The following is a 25,128-nucleotide window of genomic DNA, read 5'->3' on the forward strand; positions in this document are numbered from 1 at the left end:
GCTAGACATTTGGAAAATTTTAGAATGGTCAAACATTAAAGCATTTGCAATCGATCCTATACCCGAAGCGTATGAGACACGATGCATAATGTTTTATTTGCTATGTTCTCAAAAATCGAATTGTAAAGAGGAATGCCGTAATCATAATCGAAATTTTAAGAACACACTATGTACCTTTGACTAAATTTATTAACATTCCACAACCTAAGCCTTTAGATTTGAAATGAAGCATAATATTCCCTCCCTTAATTATAGCAAAACAATTATTCCATCCTTACAACTTTGCAAAGGATGACTCTTGTTATCTATAATTAATATTGCCAACTTGCAATACTTTCCTTAATAATCATACAATCATAACATTTATGATCCCACTATCATGATGATTATTATAAACATAACACTTATGCTCTCACTAGCTTTGACATGTATTCAGAAACAACTTAACTTTCAGAAAAACAATGCTCATTGAATTTCTTAAGTTTATGTTTCTAATACTTAGTGCTTTGATAATCTTTTATCAAGGCTTCTCGAACTTATACACCTTTGCCTTAGATAGTTCATATGTGTGTCTAAACAATTGCCAAACCTCACAATTCAAATCATGGAAAGGGATACCGTAACCATAATCGAATTCGAGAACGCAATTTTACAATCAATATCTTCTTAAAATCTTTCTTAGTGAAAGCATTTCCTCACAATCATTTTCATGAAGGAGGAAATCTTATGACACTTAGATTTAAACGGTGTATGTGTTCCTGTCCATGTGAATTTGTTAAAACCAAAGTTTACGACAAATTCAAACTCATATGGATCGAACTTTCTTAATCTTGATTTCTTGCCTTATGGTAGCACAACTGCCCACCACGTCTTCCAAGTAGTTAAGCAGCTCACCCTTTCCTATCAATGTACCTTTCATTGATTAAGGTGCCTTGCCTTTTATGCGTTCAAAATGAGAACTCATAGAACTCACATGCATAATTAACTTAATTGGAACAGCACAGAAACAAAATAATGTCAACACGATAGGTTGTAAACCTCAACTCGTGTGCTAGTGATGATCGATAAGGTTTATTTGATTTGTTCTTGAACCCTTTCAAGACCATTAAGACTCCCACTGACTCCTTGACATATAAGATTCTCTTGTCAATAACCATTTCTTGACAAACAAATATTCAAGAGTTAGCGTAGTTTTTATCAAAACATTTCATAAATTGGTCCTAGTTGGTCTTTGTCTTATCCAAGACATCACAACTTTTCCATATTTGATGGATGCTATAAACCTTCTTAATACTTATCATTCAATGTCACAATCTTAACTTTAAGACTTGTTTTGGAACGAAGCATGATTGACTTTCTGATTTTGACCATTTCTTCAATTCTTGATTCCTCTTCTTAAACATACAATTGTACTAAGACTCACTTAGAGGATCAATTGAGATATGGTTCTTAATCATTAAGACCTATCATAAAGCATAAAAGGTACTCTCCCTTCTTCTTAGAATGGAGAAACTTTTATCTTTCTGCCTACTTGATTCTTCTTATTCATTTTGCTATTGATCTAAACCCTTTAATCAATTCAGAATTACACTAAATCTTGTAATTATAATCACATTTACTAAACCTTTAGTAAATCATGACGAATATCTTTATTATTCTTGTGGTGGACTTGATCAGCACACAAATTTGTGTACTCGATCTCCTAGTCCCTCACTCGACACTTTGTCAATGAATTAGTCTAATTTCCAAATATGAAATTTCTCATTCATCGTGCAACCAAGTTGCATGATTCCAAGTTTCTGTCCAATTGAAACTTGGGCGATGAGAAACTCTCCCTATTTGGTAAACTCTCGACTTTCCATAAATAACATAGTAAGAACCAAATCCATTATTGCTAATAATAGAAACATTCAAACATCAGTTTTTCATATACGCCATTGCAAGGATAAATAAATAATATAAAATCAAAATTTATTTTTTATTGCGGAAAAATTTTGTCCTTACAATGCAGTTCATTGAAAAACTATGCTAATACATATTTCTTAGCAATCTAATTCTAACTCTAAGTAGTAGCTCAAGAATCTAATCTTCGAGAAATGCGATCGAAATCCATTCCTTCACGGTTAGATTTTGCTCACTTCTTCCCTTAAGCTTCCTTTCTTTTCTTCGATCCTACAAAACATCAATTGTAATCTTATCACATTATGTATTAAGAATCTAGAATAGAAGCTTAAAAGAGTTAGTTAATGGATTTTACCTATATTAGAGCCATACGTTTCGACTCTCCCATCTCTTAGATCTCTTAGGTAAATGGGGCAGCTTCGTCTCCAATGCCTTTTTCTCTTGGCAATAAAAGCAAATTGACTCTTTTGGAACATGACAAGGAACTACTTCAGACATTGCCTTTCTCTTATGATCAAACTTTTCGATCATGGCATGTCTTTCATTGCCATTGTCTATATCCATAGAGGTCTTGAAGGCAGATTCACCAATTAACTTTGCTTTTCTATTGCGCCAAACCATTGCTGATTCAGCAGCAATAAGCATATAGGTGAGATCTATGAGGGTCACGTCGCGGTTCATCATATAGTACTCTCTTACGAACTCACTATATGAGTTAGGAAGTGACTAAAGAACCCAATCACTTGCCAAAAGGGCTTGAGTGATCTTGAACTTTTCAAGCCTTTGAACTTGTGGGTTAGGGAGAATAATTGGAGGAGGTGGAGGAAGTGAAGCATGATTTCTTGTTCCTCGATCGAATCATGGAATATCATCTTCATGTGGAAAGCTTGTTCCACGGGATTTGGGAAGACCATAGTTGTCGAACTTTGACATCTACAAAACGGGAGAAAACAAAATTCAAGTTAGTTGATTGATTGAGTCCTTAGTAAATCATCCAAATGAGATACTAAGGCTAGGACCCAACACAATATTCTACAACTCGGGAGAGGGATGCCGTAACCCAAATTGCAGAACATTTGAAGGTAAGTGAATGACGATTCATTAATTTCCACCATGAAAACGAAAAAGAAATTTAAGTTTTAAATCTATGAAAACTCCTAGATCCTTTGAGATTCATTGAACATTTCAATGGCATGTTTAAATCTCAATATGCCCCTCTTGTTTGTGACTGAGATGTCGAGGATCACAAAGCGGGTGTGAATAACCATGCAAACTACATGGTGCTCTCACATGTTACAGTCACCTATTCGATGTGCCAGTAAACCACATACGCTCCACTGAACTATGATAAACATTGAGTCACCCTTTGCTACCTTTGCTTAGAACCATTTAGTGTGCCGGTAAACCACACACGCTCCACTAACGTTTTCGCAAGGGCACAAAGTGTAATTTCATGGAATTGCATCAATTCACTTTTGCCTAAGTAAATAAGATTAGGAATTTGAAAAACATTTAGTTACTTTAGTAATTCATTATACTTATAATGTAAGGTTTTCGTCCTATCCTACCCGTTCGGCTAATGACCCTCCATTAGTCAAGAGTGCGGTGGGTAAGAGTGGATACCCATTCAATCACCATTTTATAGGCAATTTCCTTAAACACCCCTTATAGACCAGCTTCGTGAATGAGGCCTACTAACGGTAAGACTGACTTTTACTCATACATATATATAATGTTAGACTTTTAATGTTATATATAGTATAGGGTGTATTTTACACTTTTAAAATATTAGGTGGTCAAATTTAACAATTATACTTTTAATTCAACTAATTTGTAAACCAAAACTTTTATGGATTTATTAAACCTCTTTTAATTATACACTTTAATTAATTAATAAAACCATAAGGGTGTAATTTGAACTTTTTTCAAAACAATACTAGGATTTTAGAATTTAACATTCCTAATTAAACTTTTAATCAACTTTTAAATTCCAAAACTTGAGGGCAAGTTTTGAAACGTTTCAAAACATTAGGGTTTAGAATTTAAATATACATCAAAATTAAACAATTAATCAAAATTTAAATTCCAAAACTTGAGGGCAAGTTTTGAAACCTTTTTCAAAACATTAGGGTTTTAACTATTTAAATTTCAAAACAACAAAACTTTTGGGTTCAAATTTAAACTATAAAACCTAAAGGGGAAAATATGAAACTTTTCATAACACAAGGATCAAATAACAAATAATCTAAATTAACAAGTAATCACATAATTATCCATATTTGATTTATTTAATGATTTCTTGCAAAACAATTTATCAATTTAATCAAAATAATTAATCAATTATCACATAGGGAAACAAATATTTTATTAATTGATAAATATCTTCAATTAGATCAAGAATATAGTCAAATATATCATAAAATCGGATTTATATTGATCTAATATGATAAGACAACTATCCTTAAGCAAAAACAGCAAGAAATCCCGGTTTTCCCTCCTTCTGACGAGCCGACTCGCCGAGTCAGGCATGGACTCGTCGAGTCAGCATGGACTCGGCGAGTTCATCTATGGACTCGACGATTCCAGCCTCCAGAACCACAAAATTTGAATTTTTCAATCATACAATGCATCAATACAATAGAAACCAGTCTAGGCTCTGATACCACTGATGGGTTTTGGTCCTAAGAACATCCTATGTGCTCGTACAAACCCTAATGCTTGGATCTAGGTTTCTCTATTGTACATGCAAGTTATCCAAAACTATAAACCCTAATTCTAGCATACAAGTAATCATATTAATATAAGAATAGGTTTAAGATGTTACCTTGATTGTTATGTAGCAATAACAATCCCAAATCTCCTTGTATTGACTTTAGAAAGCCTAGAGTCACAAATGTCACTCCTCTAATGGTTCACAAACACCATAAGCAAGAGGATGAAGAGGAGAGAGGATGGAGGCTGCCCAAAACGTGTTCTAACCCTATAAGAGAAGTTCCCCACGTTTTTGAGCCTTAAGGGTTCTATATATAGTGAGGCTATTAGGGTTATCAAACAAGGAAACCCTAAATTGGATGCTTAAGCCCTAAGCAACCCATGGATCCCTTTCCTTAAGGCCTTGGACGATTTCCTTATGGGCTTCCCCATAGAATTCGTCCACTCCTTAATACAAGGCAATCCATGGCCCAAATTGCAATTATCTTATAATTACAATTCCAGTCCCTTAAGTTTAATTAATCTCTTTTAGTCACAAAACTAATTACCAATTAATTATTGACTAATATTAATTAAACAATATGATTTCTCCTTTAATATATTATTCCCATAATATATTAATAAATCATATTTAATCCTTTCTCTCCATAATTCATCCTATCAAGTTGCTTTGGTGAAGGCAACCCAAAAGGACCATGCACCATCGGGTCAAGTACATACCAAAATAGTTATGGACTTAGACACTAATCCAACAAAAAAGTCCTTAATGCAAGGTCTTAATCCATTAAGACCCTCTACAAGAAATATGGAGCCAAACTAGCTAAAAGGACCTCATTTTTATGGCCTAGAACCCCTCTTAGGGTCTTAAAGGACAACCCAAAATGACCAAAACCAAACATGCATAACAATGGGACTTTTGGGACAAAAAAACGTCATATAGCTACCAAAATGAGATCCAAGCAAACAAAGCATAAAGGTAGCAACTTTTTACCTTCTAGAGCTTCCCAAGATAATCTGTGCCCAAAACCGAAGCCCAAAATCCAAAACAAACATCTAAGGCCTAAATATGGCCCAATTTTCCAAATTCGGCCCAATTCCTTTCGTGAGCCTTCACCTAAGAAAGTCCAACAAAACAAAAGCCCAAACCATAAAATCCAGGTGGCCTAACATGGCCCAAGATAATATGTGCCCAAAACTGAAGCCCAAAACTGTCGCGTATGCGGGGCGTACTCCGGAGGTACGCTCAACGTACACGAGGCTGCGTAGAATCCATCATCGGGGTGGCAGATTTGGTACGCGGGGCGTACACCTCCCTACGTGGGGCGTACCCTCACAAGACTCAGTTTCTTTAAAAGTGCTTAATGGCTTTAGCACTTGAGCTCATACTTCATATCCAAGGTCCAAAGGCATACTTGGGTCATAAAGTTCCCAACTTTATGACTTTCCACGTCCAAAAATTCGTTAATGCAAGGTCTTAATCCATTAAGACCTTCTACAATAAGTAATGAAGGTAGCAACTTTTTACCTTCTGGAGCTTCCCAAGAAGGTGATGATCCAAGATCCATAAGCTTGCTTCAATTACTAATCTCCTTGATGCAACTCATTCTTCATTAAGCACACAAATAACACACTTTTAGCTCAAGACACTCTCTTATGGGGTTAGGGTTTGCCAAAAATGAATCAAGGGCTTGGAGGCTGAAAAGATGAGGCTAAATGATCCATAAAGGTGCTTAAATACCCCACAAAACCTAAAACTTAGGGTTTCTTTCAGACAAGAGTGTTCCCAGCGTACATATGTGTACGCCCAACGTACTAGGGCACACCCTAGTATGCTTAGCGTACCACTCCTTCTCCCAAAATTACGATTTTACCACTAGGGTTCTTGCGACCATTTCCTTCCAAAAGAAAGACCAAAATGACATACTTTAAAAACCAAGAGATGAATTTGAACATGCCTGAAAACCAGGGCGTTACAATGCAACCCACGTGTTACCCGAACAATAATCAACAAATGTGAGATGCAACCCCATAACTTTTTTGTAGTTGACGCAAATAACCCAAGGACAAAATAATAAACAACATAATTAATAAGTATTTCACCTTAAAACAATGCAAAACCAAGAATGTTAAGTTTGTAACATTTATTTTATATTTTTAACAGTTCTTCTTTGGGATTTATACAACATAGATATTGAGAAGGATGGGAATGTTTTTTAGCCAATGTTAGCCATTAACCTACAAAAAAGTCAAACTCAAATTTGGACAATGTTTGGTTCACATTCACAGATTCCATTCTTTAGAATCGAGTAAGAACTTATAAAACCACATTTAATTCCCTTATTGGGATAATAATCTCGTAATTAGCTCAAGTGTTGCTTTCACGTTATAGGTTCACCTGAATTTGATTCCCAAAAACCAATAAAATTATTGGAATTAAGATCAATACTGCCTCCATAATTGAGCAGGCCTTGGTAACATACACCCGAAGTTCAAAAACTAATGGTGTTGTAGCGACACCATTACCGTTATTGTTCTTTGGTGGAAATTGTGGATATCCTTAAGTGGCAAAATAGCATAAGATGGTGGAGTAGGATCAGATATTGTTTCTAGATGCATGTCTAGATCACAAGATTTTTTTTCGGTTAAGTTTTTTTTTTTTTTCAAAACTAACACCATCAAACCATCCTTAGTGTATCGTCTAATCCAGTCACACCATAATAATGAAAAACGATGTTTTTTGTAATGTGCATATATGTAAATTTGAATATTCACAAATATGCATATATATATATATATATATATATATATATATATATATATATATATATATATATATATATATATATATATATATACAATGCACGTTTATAGTTTTTATCTTTTTTTTTTTCATATTTTTTGACATACAAATGACCCAGACGTTGTTTGTTAAGATTTTTTTTGGACAAATCAATGTTTCTTAATACACTTGAAATGTTGATTTTTGTTATTCATATTTAACCAATAATCGAAAAAATAACCTAAAACCCAATTTACCCCAAACCTTATTTGGTTCGGTTTCGATTAATATTTTAGAAGTAAAAAACCGATTAAACTAAATTAAATAAACAAATAACCGATTAAAATGACAAATAAAACACCTACATACATTGATAATTTAGGGGTCGTTTGATAGTTGCTAACATGGTTAGAACTGACCGGGTTAGAAGCTGATTGGATTAGAACTTCTGACAGAGTTAACTTCTAACCAAAACTTGTTGTTTGATTTTGTATCTGATTGACTATACAAAATAACAATATTACGCTCAAACAACATTTTTTTTTATAATAAGTAATTGGGTCAATGGTTCAGGTAAACCACAAATGAAAAAGGCAATTCTCTAAAAAAACCCTTCCATAAATAACAAAACAAATCAACAACACATTAATTAACTTCTACAAGTTTCATATTGCAGTTGTAATTGTTTACAAAAAAAATCTATAAATTCTATAGAGTAAAAATCTGGCAACCGTTCAAACCACAACCAACTTGTTTAACACAAAATGCTTGTAGAAACAGTGGTACCAAATTTCTTCCCAAAGATCATCCATCATCTCATCATTGTTGAGATTACTCATCAGGCTCTGCAGCAACAACCATAGCAGGTTCTGGTTCCCCGGTGCATTGCACTAGGTTTCTATACTTCTTCATAGTTTAACAAAACTTTCTGGATTTCATCATTCACACTCAATTTAACAAACTTTCTGAATGCCAAAAACAACAAAACATAATAGCACTCATCATCTACTCATATAAACCATCTATAAAAAATTAACAACAAAAAAATATATAAACAAACATGAACAGAAAAAAATTAAACGCAGCAGGAAAAGGTTTTGTTGGAATGGAAACGGGAATGGAAATCTCAGTTGGAACAAATAAGAGCAACAACAAACCTGATAAAAAACGGAAAAAAAATCAATACCAATCGAAAATCTCAGTTGGAATGGAAAAAACAAGAACAAATTGGAAGAAAGACGCACCTGGTCATTGGAAATGGGTTGTCTCTGGTTGCTACATCGGAAGAAGAAGAAGACGATTGGATGTGAAAAGCGATAGCAACAGCCGATAGCAGTGAGCATCCCAACAATTTCGATTTGACTATTCTTCAGCGGAGGCATGACAAAAGAATAGGGCAATTATGGAATTGAATACTTTTGTTCCCGATCCATCAATAGAAAATGGGAGACCGGATCTGATAAAAACCTTGGACCGAGTCCTTAACATTCAAATCTTTATCAAACATGTCAATTGACATTTTTTTGGACGATCCCATTTTGGACCCAGTTATAACCTATATCAGACGACCCTTAGTCTAAAAGTAAGAAATAACCTCTTATTATAAATATACACATATGCAAATTACAAAAATAAACATCATTTTTATTATAATGCGATTGACTTAGACGAAGTAGTAGTGATGGTGTGGTGATGTTGATTTTGAAAAAAATTGATGAAAAATACTAAAGTTTTCATGTAAATATTGGTTCTCAAGAAGAATTTTTAATTTTGTTTACATTTAGTCATTGTCTTTTTTAGTACCGTTAAACTGTTATATTTTATCCTTATAACCTGTAGTTGTCAGACATAAAGATAAAATGTAAAGAATTTCAATAGATAATATATAATATATAATATATAAAAAAAACTAAATATAAATAAAATCAATAATTCATTATCCTTATTTTCCAAAAAAATAAAAATATAAAAATCCTTGCTTAGGGAGGAATGAGTCTTTTCCTCCCAACCCACCGAACCCACTGCCACATCAATTTTTGTCTATTCTTTTCTTTATCTTTCTCAACCCACAACATACGAAAATCTTATCTTTTTGAACCCACTCAATTAAAAAAAATACAAAACAACTAAGGTACAAGTTTTAAAACACATGGTACAAGAGAAACTAAGAAAGAAAAAGTAGAGAGAGATGATGAAGTGGGTTAGTGAAACCAATCAACGCATTCGTTGAAGCGAGAGTGGTACCACTGATAACTCTATTGCTAATTAAGATTTTACATTTGATTGGTTTGTATTTTTTTTTTAATTGAGTGGGTTCAAAAAGATAGGGTTTCAGTATGTTGTGGGTTCGGAAAGATGAAGAAAAATAAAAAAGAAAAAATGATGTGACAGTGGGTTCAGTGGATTGGAAGAAAATGACTCCGGTACTTATATTAAAGTATTAAAGTGTAGCAATGTTTGATGGTATATTAAACCCTTTAGTTTTTAACTTAATTTCTGAATTTCTGACACCAAAGTAATAAAAATATATTCTTATTAGGAAAAAAAGTTTCGCATTATGAAACGAAATGATGAATAAATATGAAGGCATCTCTTTTGTCACATCGCAATTTGCTCCAAAACGGTACAAAGAAAACAGTATCCGAAGCAAACAAATGACAGAAACACTTCATTTTTGCTCTCCTTCATGCGATATCAAATCCCTACAATCTTCTCAAACACTCTCCCTTTGATTTCTAGTTTTTTCCTGAAATCTTAACTCGGTGTTCGTCGTCTCAGATTGAAACAATGGATTTTCGACTTCAAAAACCATTTCATGTTCTACAATCACTAATGCTACTGGTATTTGCTTCGCAGTTGCAGAAACCATCGTATGCAAACACCGCGCCGTTAAATTGCACCGAAACATCCCGTCTGTGTACATCTTTCTTAGCATTTAGTCTATCGCCGAACCAAACCCTAGCAGTTATCATGAGCATGTTCGATGTGTTGCCGCAAGATGTTACAGTTGAAGGTAACGGCAGGGATTACATATTTGTTAGGAAGAATTGTTCGTGTTCTAACTCTCCTGTTCCGAAGTACTTGACGAATACGACATATACTGTGAGGAAAGATGGGCGATCTCTGTACAGGATGGTGGTTGATGCTTACGGCGGATTGGGCTATCTGCCGTATTTCACGAGGCCGGCGCGTGCAGGAGCAGTGGTGTCGTTGCAGTTGTTTTGTGGCTGTTCGAATGGGCTGTGGAATTATCTGATGAGTTACGTGATGAAGGAAGGGGATAGTATCGAGTTGTTGGCAAGTAGATTTGGTGTTAGTATGGATAGTATTGAAACCGTTAATGGGATCGAAAATTCAGATAACGTCACCGTCGGTGCACTTTATTACATACCTTTAAATTCAGGTAGGTCATATAATCTTAATTTAATGAGAAAGTTCCTTTTACTACTACTCTTTGCGCTCTTAATTAGTTGAAATTTTTCATCCTTAATTGTGATCCGATTAGTTCCTGTTTTGTAGCATATACGCGATGAATTTCACATCGCATTATTGTAGATCTGCTGCAACTATAATCGAGTTTTAACATGAAATTGACGAATTATTTCAGTTTGACCTAATCGGACTTCTTAACTAATTTACTGTCAAACTTATTGCAGTTCCCGGTGAGCCATACCCTATTGAAAACGACACTCCTGCTCCTGCTCCACCATCCCTGTTTGTTGCAGGTAATATAGGTTTATACTTTTTATCCAATATATTTTTTGCAGATCACACTAGAAACAGAAGAAAAATGCATTATGATGTTAATTAATCCTTGGATTAAATTGCCTTTGGCTGTCATAGAACCTGAATTAGGGCTCTTTCAGAGACGAAGAGACTAATATTTTTCTTTTATCCAGGAAATCATAAGGCTCGTGTACCATATGGATGGATAGTAGCTAGTTTGATGGTTGGTTTGGCACTGATCATAGCAGTCACAGGTTTTCTTGTCTACTCAAGATCATCAATTTGCTTTGATGATGCTCAAGGGAGTCATGGAAAGGATTCAAAAATTGAAAAGATTTCTCGTAAGTTTCGTATCTTACAGACAACAAGCTTTTGTTGTGGTTCAAGGAAGGATGATTGGAGAGAAAATGTCGGGGAATCTAGTGAACGTCATATGAACGTTCCAAAAGGTCAAAGTTTCTGGCTTCTCCAGACCATCTTTAATGTTCTTTTTCATGAAAGCCATTAAACTGATTTTTGTGTGTTTTTCTTATTCCTGCAGTTATTGGGACTGATGTGTTTGATGTAGAGAAGCCTGTTGTTTTCCTATATGAAGAAATTTTTTCGGCTACAGACGGTTTTTTGGAATCCAATCTTCTTGGTCTTGGGACATATGGTGCTGTGTACCATGGTCTGCTTCGTGACCAGGTTGGTATTTCATATTTGTCTTCTTTTGTTCACATTCTATATATATTTTTTGAGCTATGGCTAATCTACTTTGTACATTATTGTTGCATAATTGTAGGAAGTTGCTATCAAAAGAATGACCGAGACAAAAACTAAGGAGTTCATGGCAGAGATGAAAGTATTGTGCAAGGTTCATCATACAAATTTGGTAAGTATTGTGCTCAACTTCTTCGATTTATAACCATTATCTATGTTACATTTTTGGCAACTTTTGACTTGTGTCTGGTTTTGTTATTGTTAAGGTAGAACTGATCGGTTATGCAGCTAGCGATGATGAGCTCTTCCTCATTTATGAATATGCTCAGAAAGGTTCCTTGAAAAATCACTTGCATGAGCCTCAAAACAAGGGTAATACTTTACGCCCTGTACGTTCTCCAAACATGAAGTCCCTGCATTCTAAATAGGGAAAATTGCATGGGATAATACCAATTATAGCAGTGTACATATATTTCATTACCAATAATAGCAATATATATAACATGAAACTTGTTATAAATGGTTACACGTTTCATGTTACATATTGCTATTATTGGTAAAGATATGTTACTATTATGGGTGTATATAAAATACATTTTATAAGTTTTTGTTTACGTATTGCTATTATTGGTAAGAAAATAAAGTAGGTTGTTATTATGGGTAAATAAATATGCGTACATTGCTATTTCCTGTAGGTAATCCGACACTTTCTTGGATTATGAGGGTTCAAATTGCACTTGACACCGCAAGGGGGCTGGAATACATACACGAACATACTACACCTCATTATGTGCATCGTGATGTCAAAACAAGCAATATTTTACTTGATAGCGCTTTCAAAGCCAAGGTACTTTCACTAAATTGCATCTTTTTTTTTTTTTTTTTTTTTTTTGTTGTTTATACATCTTATTGATTTGGGGTTAAACAGATCTCAGACTTTGGGTTGGCAAAACTTGTTGGAAGAAGTAATGAGGATGAAGCTTCAGTGACGAGAGTGGTTGGAACTTACGGTTATTTAGCTCCTGAGTAAGTATAACTGTATACACACATTTCTTAAAAACCAAAATTCCAAATTAATAAAAAAAAATTATTATTACAGGTATCTGAGGGATGGTTTAGCGACAGTTAGGAGCGATGTATATGCATTTGGTGTTGTTCTTTTTGAGATAATATCAGGAAAGGATGCCATAATACAAACCGAAGCCGCTGTGGCAAAAAATTCAGAGAGGCGATCGTTGGCATCTGTTGTAAGTCTATTCAAAATGATGAATTCGAAATAAAAAGTACATTACTTTGACAAATGTATTAAACTTTGTGAAAAAAAAAATGCCAGATGTTGGCAGCTCTCAAGAATGCACCCGAATCTATCACTACATCGAGCTTTAAAGATCATATTGATCCCAATTTGATGGATTTATATCCCTACGACTGTGTTTTCAAGGTATCGCATAAGAGGAAATACAGAAGAAAAGAATAGTTGATTCCTATTTATTTTGTATAGTGATTAAACCATTATATATGTATAATATATTTTTTGACTGCATAAAAACATTTGTCAGATGGCTATGCTGGGAAAGCAATGCGTGGAGGATGATCCGGTCTTACGACCTGACATGAAGCAAATTGTTATTTCCCTTTCACATATTCTTTTATCATCTGTGGAATGGGAAGCTACACTTGCTGGAAATAGCCAGGTATTCAGTGGCCTTGTTCAAGGTAGATAGCCGTACAGACAGACTCTTTTTCTTTTCCTTCTTTTCTATATAAATTAATCTTACTTTCCCACATCCATACCGTATAAATGTGTGTATATAGATGTATAAATGATTTACTCTAGTGTTCTTTTTGGTATTTTTCCATTTTCATTTTGTCGGTTGTTTCATAAGACATAAGACATGATGCAAGAACATAACAAGTTGTATTGCGTTTAGAACAAAGACCGATCTCAAATGAGACAAAAATTACAATTTTTTTCCCCAACAAGGTGTGAAAAAGACGTTAATGCTCTCTCCTTGTGCTCGGGCACTAGAAAGTTTGATGAACTTATTTGAATCACAATTTATTTGTGTACAAAGTTGGTGCAAAGGCTTACATATATTATTCGTGAAATCCTTCACTTGCAAAACGAGGCAAGTATGCGACGGGGTGGAGCGAGCAATGGTCTTCGTGAATGAAGAACTGCCAAATTATCAAGTAATAGAACATCTCCCTTACACCATTGTAATGCAACACACTCTTCATCAAACATCTTTAACAAGTCATTAACCTCATCGCGAGGCAATGGTTCACCGTCGCCAAAAACAACTGCTTTTGTCGGATCATCGTTTAGCTTATCATGCAATCTGCCATACGAAATCGCAAGACTGTTGAACCAGGTCTTTTGTTGTTGGGCTTCGTTGTATCTAAAACTAGGTTTCGGACCTACTATAACTTTGACTTCATCACCCATCCATTCTAGTTTCATTCCCAACTTGGTAGCCCTGCATTTGAATCCAAAAATTAGGCCATTCAAATGTAAATGTAAATCAATTTCATTGTTTGTAAATTACTAGATGTTTCAATACACAATGTCTTAATGAGAAAGAAATATATTGAAATTTGAAAATATAATGTTGGAAAAGAAATAAATCCAAGTATAACCAGATAATGAAAGTACGTTGTTTCATGACTTTACTAATTCTTTAATATCTTATTATATCTAACGAGTCAAAGGAATAAGTCTTTTAAGAACTTTTATAAAATAAAGTCGGTTGGTTGACAATTCGTCCAAAGTGTGTTCCAAATAGATACAAGATTGCTAAAACAATTATGCTAGCCACCCAACATGTCATTTTGTATGGCTTGCTTCTCACGTTATATTCTTGGATGGGATTATATGATAATACAACACAAAATTGCATTTTTTTGTCTTGATACCTTAAAACTAAAGGTGTGTATATGGCAGTTTGGTTAGGTTCCTGGTCAAAATCGAACCGGTCATTACAATTGGTTAATGTATTTTGGTAGCCATTGAATATACGTTAGTATTAGTTTTGGTTAATGTTACTAGTCGATTAATGATTTTGACTATCAAAAGGGGGAAAAAACTTAAATTTTGTTGCTATTTAATGAATATTATAATGGTAATTTTACCTTTTTAGCATCTTGAACCAGCACCATCTAAATTATTTTTATAACATAAGAAACTATCTCAATGAGTTGAAACTTTTGAAAATTTTGATTTACTCGCCCATGGTAATCTTAATAACTTGTTACAAGGAGGATATGTGAAAATACATTCTATCGGACCTGGAATTCACCTCATGTGAAAAATTAAAGTTCGTTTATAATTGTCATCATATTAAGAGTTTAAGGTCATTAGGCTCCTCACAAACTATAAGTACATTGTTATACATTCATACATTGAAAATTTAGAGTTTAGAGAATAACAAAATGAAAGTGTATGAACATAACTTATGGGAGTTACTTGCTTGAAATTGAATGCTTGAATTTTGATGCTAATATTGTGGTTGTGCCTAAAGCCCTTAATATAGTGCCTTGAAATCTTGAATAATTGTGCGTATAAGTATATAACTATATTAATATAATAAAAGATCATATAGCCTTTGGCCTAGTGGTAAGGAGTGATTCTCTCAAATAAGAGATCATTAGTTCAAGTGTCTTAGAAGTAAGTTTAGATAGTTTTCCATTTCAAAAAAAAAAAAATCTAATTCAAAATAGTTACCGATTAAATTTTATATTCCTCACATAATTACATACAATATATTTAACATATTATATTTACATTTAAATTTTTTTAGTTCATTCGGTTAATAAAAATTAGAAACCACGTCACCTCTTAAACTGTAGGGAGTGGAAGGCGCTAAGCTCACGCCATTGGCTCTCGCCAATCAAGCCTGGCCATCTAGCCAGGGAGAAAAGAGAAGAGATAGAAAGGGAAATAGTGGGTTGTGATAGGTGCTCTTTAATTTTCTTTTTTCGTTTTTTTTACAAAATCAAATATATTTAAATGACATCACTATCATTTCTCAACTTTTACAAGGTGGACTTTTTTTTAGGCAAATGCTTAAGTGGCTTCAAACACTTTACCACTCTCTCTAGCCTTATTATAATTGTTCGGTTATATAACTTAATTCGATTTTAATTTGAACTTTTAGTTAATATAATCATCCTAGTTAAAACTTTAAATAACCAAATCTTTAAGATGAATCAAAATGGCTTAACTATGTTGATATTTCTTTTTCTAATATCATTAATAACTAATTATTAAATTTGATAAAATAAAATATTGCATAAAAAATAAAATTCTTAAATAAATAATTTAAGAAACTATAAAAACACCAAACTATAGAATAAATTACATTTTTGGTCCCTAGCTTTAAGTGATGTTTTCAATTTCGGTGTTCCAAGGAGTTGGTTTTCAATGTTGGTTATATATTTTTGATGTTTCATAGTAACTTTGGTCCTTGAATTGTTAAATTAAACTATTGAGCTTATAATTTTTTTATAAAAAATATCATGTTGCCCTTGGATCCCACATGAACCAAACCAATTTTTTTTTGGAATAAAGTTATAAAAATCATCTATATCTGGCACCAAAAATGTAATATACTCTATATAATAATCTTGAAATTTTTTGTTTAGTTTTACTTTTTATTAATAATTATCTAAGTTTGAAAAACGGAAAATATAGACGTAAATGATGGAGAAGTGTGGAAAACCTTTCCTCCGCCACGCTCTTGTCATCGGTCATGAACGTGCCCTTCCAGCCGCGTCCTACCGGCGATGAAGGGTCCAATCCTTCTCGCATAACTCTGTTGTAAATCAATCCTTTCTCTTCCAGTTGCTCCACAAATTCTGGATGCTTCCCATTCATCTTCTCGTAAATCACATGACTCAGAACTATACATGTTTCTCCTCCCCTTCCTGGTTCGATCTCACAGAAGAAAAACAATTTCGAAGGAAATTCGCTAGCCTGCAAAACACAAGATGATCGATATGAGTTTTATTCTATAGTAATTACACAGATTTATCTACAAGTTTTGATCGGAGGTAGGGAGTATATGTATATCATACATGAGATAATTCGTGATGGAAGCCGATCATCTGGTCCGGTGGTGCTTCATTCGCAGTGTACACACGATCGGTAAGCTTCGTCCTGGTTCCTGAACCACCGGCGCCGTAGGAAAAGTCTTCGTAGCCGGAGGAGTCAACGACATCGTTGAAGTCGGAGGCAGTGGAAACAGGGAAGCCTCTGAAGAGAATCGCACCAGATCTATGGAGCAGAGAATCGAGCCATGGTTTATTAGCTTTAATGGCATCTGTTAGCTGAACAGGCTTGGAAGCGTTAGGGTTGGGGAAGAGAACCGCGGGGAAGAATACTCCACTATCAGATTTCTGCTGCTGCAACCCAACCACTTCACTGAATAGGTTTACTTCTGCCATGATCAACCCAAAATTCAAACAATAAGTGGCGATTTTAAGCCAAAATCATATGGGCTTAGATCTCCAACTGCTATTCAATTTGGTGATTTGTGTTGTTTGTTTCTTTCTTATAAATTAATTGAAGAGTTGAAGATAAAGTACGAGTGTTAGAAATTAAAATACATAAAAATGTGCTATAGGTGTTGCTAGAATAATAAATATCATAACTCAAGCACCCAGTGTTAGAAATTAAAATACATAGTAAATTAAAATGTGCTATAGGTGTTGTTAGAATAATAAATATCATAACTCAAGCACGAGTCTTAGAAATTAAAATACATAAGGGCTGTTCGGCAAAACTAGTTGGTAGTTTGTAGTGTGTAGCAGGTAGCGAGTACCTTATTGCGTTTTGTTAAATGAAGTAACATTTGGATTTGGAGCGTTTTGTTTTAACTAAACGCTAGAAGTTTATAGTGCGAAACGAGACTTTCTGTTTAAAACGGAGCGTTTTGTCAAACGCTAGAAGCTAGAAGCTCACAAACGTCCCGTGCCGAACACGTCTATAATAAGTAAATGAACACGTGCTATAGGTGTTGCTAGAATAATAAATATCATAACTCAAGCACCTTATTATTAGAAATTAAAATACATAGTAAATGAACATGTGCTATATGTGTTGCTAGAATAATAAATATCATAACTCAAGCATTGAAAAATCGGTTGGTCAAACAATAAAAATGAATTGACTAATCATGGTAATCATCTTTGTCGTTTTGTTCACATTTAGGCAACTAGTTTTTTTTTACACATTTGATCATTTAACTTGTTATATTTGTTCACATATTATCATTTTCATTAGTTATAACAGATGACAATGATGAACACATTTTACAAGTTAAATGGTCAAATATGTACAAAAAAAAGTTGGCTAAATGTGAACAAAACAAAAGATTAATTACCTGATAAATTATTTTCCTCACTTTTAATAGCAAATTTATTTTTCGCATTTGTTTGTATTTTTTTTTTCAAACGTTACTTTCAAAGTATCCACAATGTCCTAAATATTTATTAAATACCGATTAATTCTAAAGCTTACTTTTTAATTAATAAATATGTTTTTTGTTTTGTGAAATATTTTATATAGCCTCTTATATTTGTTTCTTTTGTTTTTAAGCATATACAATATTTTTAAAGTAAATAGTATCTAACAATAAAACTAAATAAATTAAATATATAACAATAAGTATGGAGGGTCTTTTAAAAAAAAATATTATGTAGCAAATCAAAAACATTAAAAAAATCTATATAATGTAAATGTTTTAAAATTATTACAACTTTTTAATTAGAAGTTTATAAACTTTTAATTTTTTAATACAACGCTTTAAACACATTATAAAAGAAGGTATTAAATTGTCATACAAAATCTTTGAAACACTTTAAAAATGTTGCAAAAGAAAGTTTAGAAATAATTGTATGAAAGTTATAAAAATAATTGTATGAAAATATTAAAAACAAAAGTTAAAAACTTGTAAGAAAAATTTAAAACATTTATAAAATATTTAGTTTAAAAGCACTTGTATTAAAATTATATGAAACTATAAAAAATGTAAAAAAAAAAAAAAAAAAAAAAAAAAAAAAAAAAAAAAACTAATAAGCAAGGTTTAAAACATTGTATAAAAAAGTTAATGTAACTCCAACTAATAATACCTTTTGCGTAAGATTTGTCCACATGCATAAGGAAACAGAATCCAACTACACTTGGGCACTAAAGTGTTTAAAATCAACAATAGATAGATGCATGTTTCCACGTGTAATTGTCATAGAGACATGACTTGCATGAAAGCATATGTGACATCCCCAAAATCACGGTCAGAAAAGACCGATTTCATTTATGTTTTTTAAAATAATTTCAGAGTAAATCCTTTTGATTGAAAAGTGTTGCGGAATTTGTTCCCAAAACAAAACATGATAAAATAATATTTATCAAAGCATTTCATATAGAGATGCATTTTCATTATATAATCAAAACTCGGGATGTCATGTTCCGATACAGACCATAAAGCATAAACGATAACATTACAAGTCATTCAACAAATATATACATATACAGACTTGTAAACAAAACAACTCAATGATTCATCCATCTTACGCCCTTGCGCCACTTCCTGTAATACAAATAAAACTGAGTGGGTCAGGCTTGGGAGCCTGGTGAGCATATAGGGTTTTCAACCCATAATAAATAAATTATATTTAATTTCACCAACCAATCACTATCCCGATTACCCATTCCCGTTATCCTCACTTTACGTCCCTAAAATAACATCTATCTCAAGGGACCTAATCTAGGATTTTCATCAGGACGGACATTACTGCTAAGGGGTTTCCTCAACAATAGATATCCTAAAGGCAACCATGAGGGGGATAGAGTACACCGGTGAACATATCGTTCACAACACCTACAGGTTATGAACCTGCTAGCGTTCCACAGGACTGTCTAGAAAGAGTCTGTGGTCGTTATCCATACTCCGCTGAATAACTAGATCAACAACAACAACATCGAGGCCTCTCATCTGTTTATTACACATCAACTATCTACCCATGTTCTACCCAACATATTAGTAGATAAAAATATATATTTTTATACATAGTTTAAAACCTGTACATCATTTTCATTCAATACATATTCCACATAACAGATGACGCACACCCACATAACACGTATTTCATAGAAAATAAACCAGATCTATGAGATAGAAGAGAATGAATATACATTCACACATATAACAACAAAATTATACACATAACACGTATTTCGTATAAAATACTTCATAATTATGCGTTAGAAGAAAGTAACTACACACTCACTTGATCAGAAGATGATCGGACAGCACTACAGCTTGTAGAAGTAATATTCTTCGGTAGATCTGGAAGATCTCCACAAAAATCGAACTTCTCACGGGCAGAGCTTTGGCTCGGGAATCTTACTTCTCGGGATCTTCAGGACCTCGGGACTTGCTTCGGGGCTCGGGAATGATACCGGGGCTTCGGGGTACTTCTGGCACGCAAATCGATGCAAAACGGGAGAGAGAAGAGAGAAAAAGAACAATTGAGTCGGCTGCCCTCGCATCCTATTTATAGGAGCCGGAGCCTCGAGGGTACGCGGGGCGTACTGCCTCGATCGTCATGGCTTACGTATCCGAAGTCACTTGAGTGCGAGGCGGTGCATGCATCGGGGTACGCTGGGCGTACGCGAGTACGCGGGGCGTACCTCGGATCAGATCGGTGACTCCTCTTCGGATACTGCCGGCTTTTATAATTAAATTTAAATATTAATTATTTAATAAACTTCGGAAATTCATATCTTCTTCATACGAACTCCGTTTTCGACGTTCTTTATATCCACGCGTAGGTGAGACTAGGCTCTACAACTTTCGTTTAGACTTCGTCGGCTAATTTTGAATTTATTTTTATTATTTATTTTTAGTAGGCCCGGACAGGAAAACTTCGTTATAAATTCATAACTTCTTCGTTTGACGTCCGTTCTCGCCTAACTTTTCATTGCTTCGATACCAACAACGAGATCTTCGATTCTCGTTTAGATTGTTTCGGCTAAAAACCGCTCGATCTCAAATCGAGTATTTCAGGCTGCATACCGCTAAGTCGAAACTTCAATAAATCATAACTTCCTCATACGAAGTTAGATTTGGGCGTTCTAAATATATTCGGAAACCTCGTTTCAACTACTACAACATTATCCAAAGATATCAAAAAACTATTACATCAATGATAATGCCTAGCCTGGAAACGCGGGTGTTACAACATGCAATAATGTATTTCCAAAAAACTAAAGGGTTACTTTATAGATGGCATATCAATCTAGGAATTAAGAGAAAATATAAAACATTTTTAGTATATCGTCGTTGTTGGACCTCCTTTTATAAAGGCCGGAAAAAATTAGTTGAATCTGAAATTAAGGAAACATACAATTTCAATCTCTTACAATTCGATAAACAATCCGGTGGACTATAAAGGTATTTATTTAACATATCTTTTAGATTTGTTCGTGTGTGTGTATAATATATATATATATATATATATATATATATATATATATATATATATATATATATATATATATATATCAAAATTGATGTAAGTGTATTATGTTTCGGAAGTTATTACTTAATTGAAGAAAACATGGTTGACACAATATTAAGAAAAGTTTGTATATGTTTGGATCGACGAATTTCTCCATTTTGGGAATTACACAACCAACAGAGTGGAGAGTCAACATGCCAAGGTAAAACAGTACTTAGACTCATCACAATCAGATATGGCAACAGTATTACCAAGAATTTATGATGCTGTTCAGTTACAAGACTATGCAATCAAAGCAAGTTTAGGACGGAGCATGATTATTGCACGACATCGTTTCGTTCATCCAATTTCCAAAGATTTGGTTGGTAATGTTTCAATTCATGCATTTGAAATAATTTTCAATGAATTTGAACAAATCACTCGTTGAGTTTCACTAGATTGGATTCTACACAAAATGAATATTGGTTTATTATGCAGGATTGGATTCCTCATTGTTAATAAGTATAGTGTAAGCGTCTATTTTTTAGACAAACAATGTTTGTCGACCTGTTTTTCCACTTTGGCATGGTCTGCAAGACATCCTACATTATAGATCTATTGTCATCACATTCGTTCATAATGACTATTACGTAAAAGTTGATTTATAAGAATCACATTTAATGTCTACAATCTTGCCACTTTGACATCGCAACAAATTTGAACGTTCTGCACGTTCTATTGGATGAGAAACATTGTATAATGTTCGACTTAATACATATATTCCACTGAATGCACCGTGTAATAATTGTAATATTCATGTAGTCGGTGTCCCTGATAATTAAAATATGATAGTGTTTGACAAAACGGTGGTAAATGAAAATTATAATTTTATTTATTATAATTGTGAAAAAATATCATATTATGTTTTTTATTGTTCATGATCGTTATTTATCGATTAAGGTTAAATGAACAAATATGAACAAATCTATATTCATGTTCGTTAAGTTCGTCTTATAGCCCGATTGATATCGTTAATATTAAAACTTAAAGAAAAATTTAAAATTGAAATATTATATGAAAATTCCTATAATAAAATTGAGCTATTATACAAAATAAAATTGATTATGTAATTATACAGAAATAAATTCTATAGGTATATAAAATTAAATTTATAAAATTAAATTGTGATATTATATGTTAATTCCTACTATAAAAAATTTAATAGTTGAAGGTATAAATTATAAATTTAGTATATTTTAGAGGGCTATAAATGAAGGTTTTAGTAAATTGGTATAACAACACCACTAATTTAGTTAGACATTACTTTATTGTCAAATATAATATGTAAACTGAATAAGTAATCAATTATCTAAAATCCCATCAAATTGGGTTTTACTTAAAGTCAAAGGGTTTTTGACCTTTAAAATGGTTTTTGATTTTTAAATTTGGTGTATTTAAAATGCCCATCCGATTGCCACTAACAATCCTAGGTGACAAAAAAATAAATAAGTTATATATATTTGAGCATTAACTGGCAACCAAATATAATTATATTAAAATTCGTGGCTTTTAACTCTCTATTTAAATAAAATATTATATTGATATGTTTTCTTTATATCATAAAATCTTATATAAATTGTATTGTTGGCTGTATTATGTATTAGGTCGTTGATAAGTGGTAAAAATACGAAGTTGGTTGAGATTGTGTATGACTGTATATGGATGTTTCGGAAAATGGTTTTTTTAAACATAGTCTTCGAGCATTAGGTATGAACAATTAATTATAACATCATTTTGGTGACATCTTATATGTCACATCACCAATGGTGTTTGGGGAAATAGTTATCATATTAACAGCATGTTATAACACTAACTTTTTTCCGTTTTATAATTTCTTTTTTATTTTTTTCCGAATTCCTTTTTTTATTAAAACAAATATATTTTAAATAAAACATAATATCTAAATAAAATATAATGTTTAAAAAATAAAAATAACATAGCCTTTAAATTACACATAACATCCAAAATAATAAAAATAAACATTACAATAAAAAAAACATATTTGATTTTTCCTAAACAAATCTATTCGTTATCGTTATCGTTGAAGATATAATGCGCCAAGTCCTCTCGAAGTTGTTTGTGTTTATTTGCATCCTAAATGATAGTTACTCTATGCAAATATTGTTTTAAATTGAACTTGTCTGGACTCCGTTGTGATATAATATGCAATATTTCGTTTTATCTTTTACGACCATGTTATGCATTATGATATATGCATACATTATATACCGTGGAGTTTCTAATTCCAATGGTTGTGCTGCATGTTCAACTATGTGTCACTTCGCCTTTAGCACTCCAAAAGCACGTTCCACATTCTTACGTGCTCTGTCTTGTCTTCTCTTGAATAATTTCTCTCTTTCTTCAACCGGGTGTCGGAATGTCTTCACAAATGTGGAATACAGAGGATATATTACATCTGTAAGGTAATACCCAAATTTGTATTTGTTTCCATTCACTGTGAAAGGAGCATCTGGTGCCTTTCCATTCAAAAGATCGTGGAATATTGGCGACTGATGAATCTTGGAAAGCAATAGCCTCTAAAACCCCGAAAAATGCATGTCAAATCCATAAATCTTGGAAAGCAATAGCCTCTAAAACCAACGAAGGCGATCCATGATGACCACTTGCATACTGTCATTTCCATGCTACTGGACAATTTTTTCATTTCCATTGTGTGCAATCAATACTTCCAATCATTCCTGGAAACCCATGTCTCTTCTTCATGTGCTGCATAAAGCTCTTGCGTATCATGCAAAGAAGGTTTCTGCAAATACACGTCTATGAATGTTTCAACACCTTTTGACAATCTAAACAAACTTTCCCGTGCAGTTCTTTCGGACATTCTCATATCGTCTTCCATGGTGTCGGGTGACTCCCCCATAGCCATCAAACGAATGGCCGCAACACATTTTTGCAACGTTGTAAATCTTCGCCTACCTCTAGCATCATGTCTCAGTTGAAAAAATATAAACCTAAACATACATTAACTATGGTTTGAAAATATACTACATTTGTATTAAAATTAATGAAAAATGTAATACATGTGTATTTATAATTTAAGAAATGATATCGGTTTTCCAAGTTGTTAACGATCCGTAGGAACACATTCCTACTCAAACGAAATATTCTTTTGAAGTCCTTCAACCCGTATACACAATTATCCGCAAAGTAATCGTGATATAGACGTCCGTGTCCTTCCCCGCGATTTCTATTTAACAGCGAACGTCTTGTTAGTTGGGACTGAGTCTAGTTGTAGCATCTCGTTGGTGTAATAATGGTACCTCATGTTGAATAATATATCATAACCGGCATCATCGAACGAGTCGAAAAGATCCATAATGTTTTTGAAGATAATTGAAATTGTAAAGAGAAAAAGAGAAATTGTGTGAAAAAAAATTGTAAATAGATAGTAGGTATTTATAGGTTAAAAAAAGTAAATATTTTTTTAAAGTTAATTTTTTTTATTAAATTTGACCATTTGTCAATGGTTTAATTGGTCGAAAAGGTGGAAATTAGCTCTTTTCATCCGGTCAAGACGGCAACAAGATACAATGAGAAGAAGGGGCGGTGTTCGTCTCGTTATAACATCATTGAGGCAACTCTCTGTCAGCCATAACAGGGTTTTTGGTGCCCATACCGCATCATCTTAGGTAAATGTTTTTAAGTATTAAACAACTAGTAGCAATGCTGTATTTTTAAGAGTTTCCAACATTTCACACAATCCTTCAATTCTAGCCGACTCGTTA

General features: G+C 33.2%; 3 protein-coding genes across 3 annotated transcripts; 1 reads left to right on the forward strand and 2 right to left on the reverse strand.

Annotated features, from left to right (window-relative positions):
* Positions 1-9,966: 9,966 nt before the first annotated feature.
* Positions 9,967-13,686, forward strand: LOC111900077 (lysM domain receptor-like kinase 3). Its single transcript, XM_023895963.3, has 11 exons — positions 9,967-10,796; positions 11,050-11,118; positions 11,293-11,568; positions 11,661-11,806; positions 11,904-11,993; positions 12,088-12,193; positions 12,517-12,668; positions 12,750-12,847; positions 12,921-13,068; positions 13,155-13,262; positions 13,381-13,686. Exons 1-11 carry the CDS (start codon positions 10,181-10,183, stop codon positions 13,543-13,545), a joined length of 1,974 nt encoding a protein of 657 aa, XP_023751731.1. The 5' UTR covers positions 9,967-10,180; the 3' UTR covers positions 13,546-13,686.
* A 31-nt stretch (positions 13,687-13,717) lies between these two features.
* LOC111900078 (clavaminate synthase-like protein At3g21360) lies at positions 13,718-17,451 on the reverse strand. The gene is made up of 3 exons (XM_023895964.3): positions 16,898-17,451; positions 16,543-16,796; positions 13,718-14,301 (listed from the first exon to the last, which is right to left on the reverse strand). Exons 1-3 carry the CDS (start codon positions 17,264-17,266, stop codon positions 13,935-13,937), a joined length of 990 nt encoding a protein of 329 aa, XP_023751732.1. The 5' UTR covers positions 17,267-17,451; the 3' UTR covers positions 13,718-13,934.
* Positions 17,452-23,658: 6,207 nt separating this feature from the next.
* On the reverse strand, positions 23,659-24,263 carry LOC111900098 (uncharacterized). Its single transcript, XM_023895982.1, has 2 exons — positions 24,090-24,263; positions 23,659-23,919 (listed from the first exon to the last, which is right to left on the reverse strand). Exons 1-2 carry the CDS (start codon positions 24,261-24,263, stop codon positions 23,659-23,661), a joined length of 435 nt encoding a protein of 144 aa, XP_023751750.1.
* Between the last annotated feature and the right edge of the window lie 865 nt (positions 24,264-25,128).

This window comes from Lactuca sativa, chromosome 1 (assembly GCF_002870075.4).
Source record: "Lactuca sativa cultivar Salinas chromosome 1, Lsat_Salinas_v11, whole genome shotgun sequence".
In the NCBI taxonomy this organism is placed as follows: domain Eukaryota; kingdom Viridiplantae; phylum Streptophyta; class Magnoliopsida; order Asterales; family Asteraceae; genus Lactuca; species Lactuca sativa.

Coding starts and splice junctions, on each gene's coding strand:
- LOC111900077 (XM_023895963.3), top strand. CDS start 10,181: ATGGATTTTCGACTTCAAAAACCATTTCATGTTCTACAATCACTAATG. Junction 12,194..12,516: donor GCATGAGCCTCAAAACAAGG/GTAATACTTTAC, acceptor TATTTCCTGTAG/GTAATCCGACACTTTCTTGG. Junction 12,848..12,920: donor TACGGTTATTTAGCTCCTGA/GTAAGTATAACT, acceptor TTATTATTACAG/GTATCTGAGGGATGGTTTAG.
- LOC111900098 (XM_023895982.1), bottom strand. CDS start 24,263: ATGGGGGAGTCACCCGACACCATGGAAGACGATATGAGAATGTCCGAA. Junction 23,920..24,089: donor CACATGAAGAAGAGACATGG/GTTTCCAGGAAT, acceptor TCGGGGTTTTAG/AGGCTATTGCTTTCCAAGAT.
- LOC111900078 (XM_023895964.3), bottom strand. CDS start 17,266: ATGGCAGAAGTAAACCTATTCAGTGAAGTGGTTGGGTTGCAGCAGCAG. Junction 16,797..16,897: donor TCCATCACGAATTATCTCAT/GTATGATATACA, acceptor TGTGTTTTGCAG/GCTAGCGAATTTCCTTCGAA. Junction 14,302..16,542: donor AAGAGCGTGGCGGAGGAAAG/GTTTTCCACACT, acceptor ATTCAAATGCAG/GGCTACCAAGTTGGGAATGA.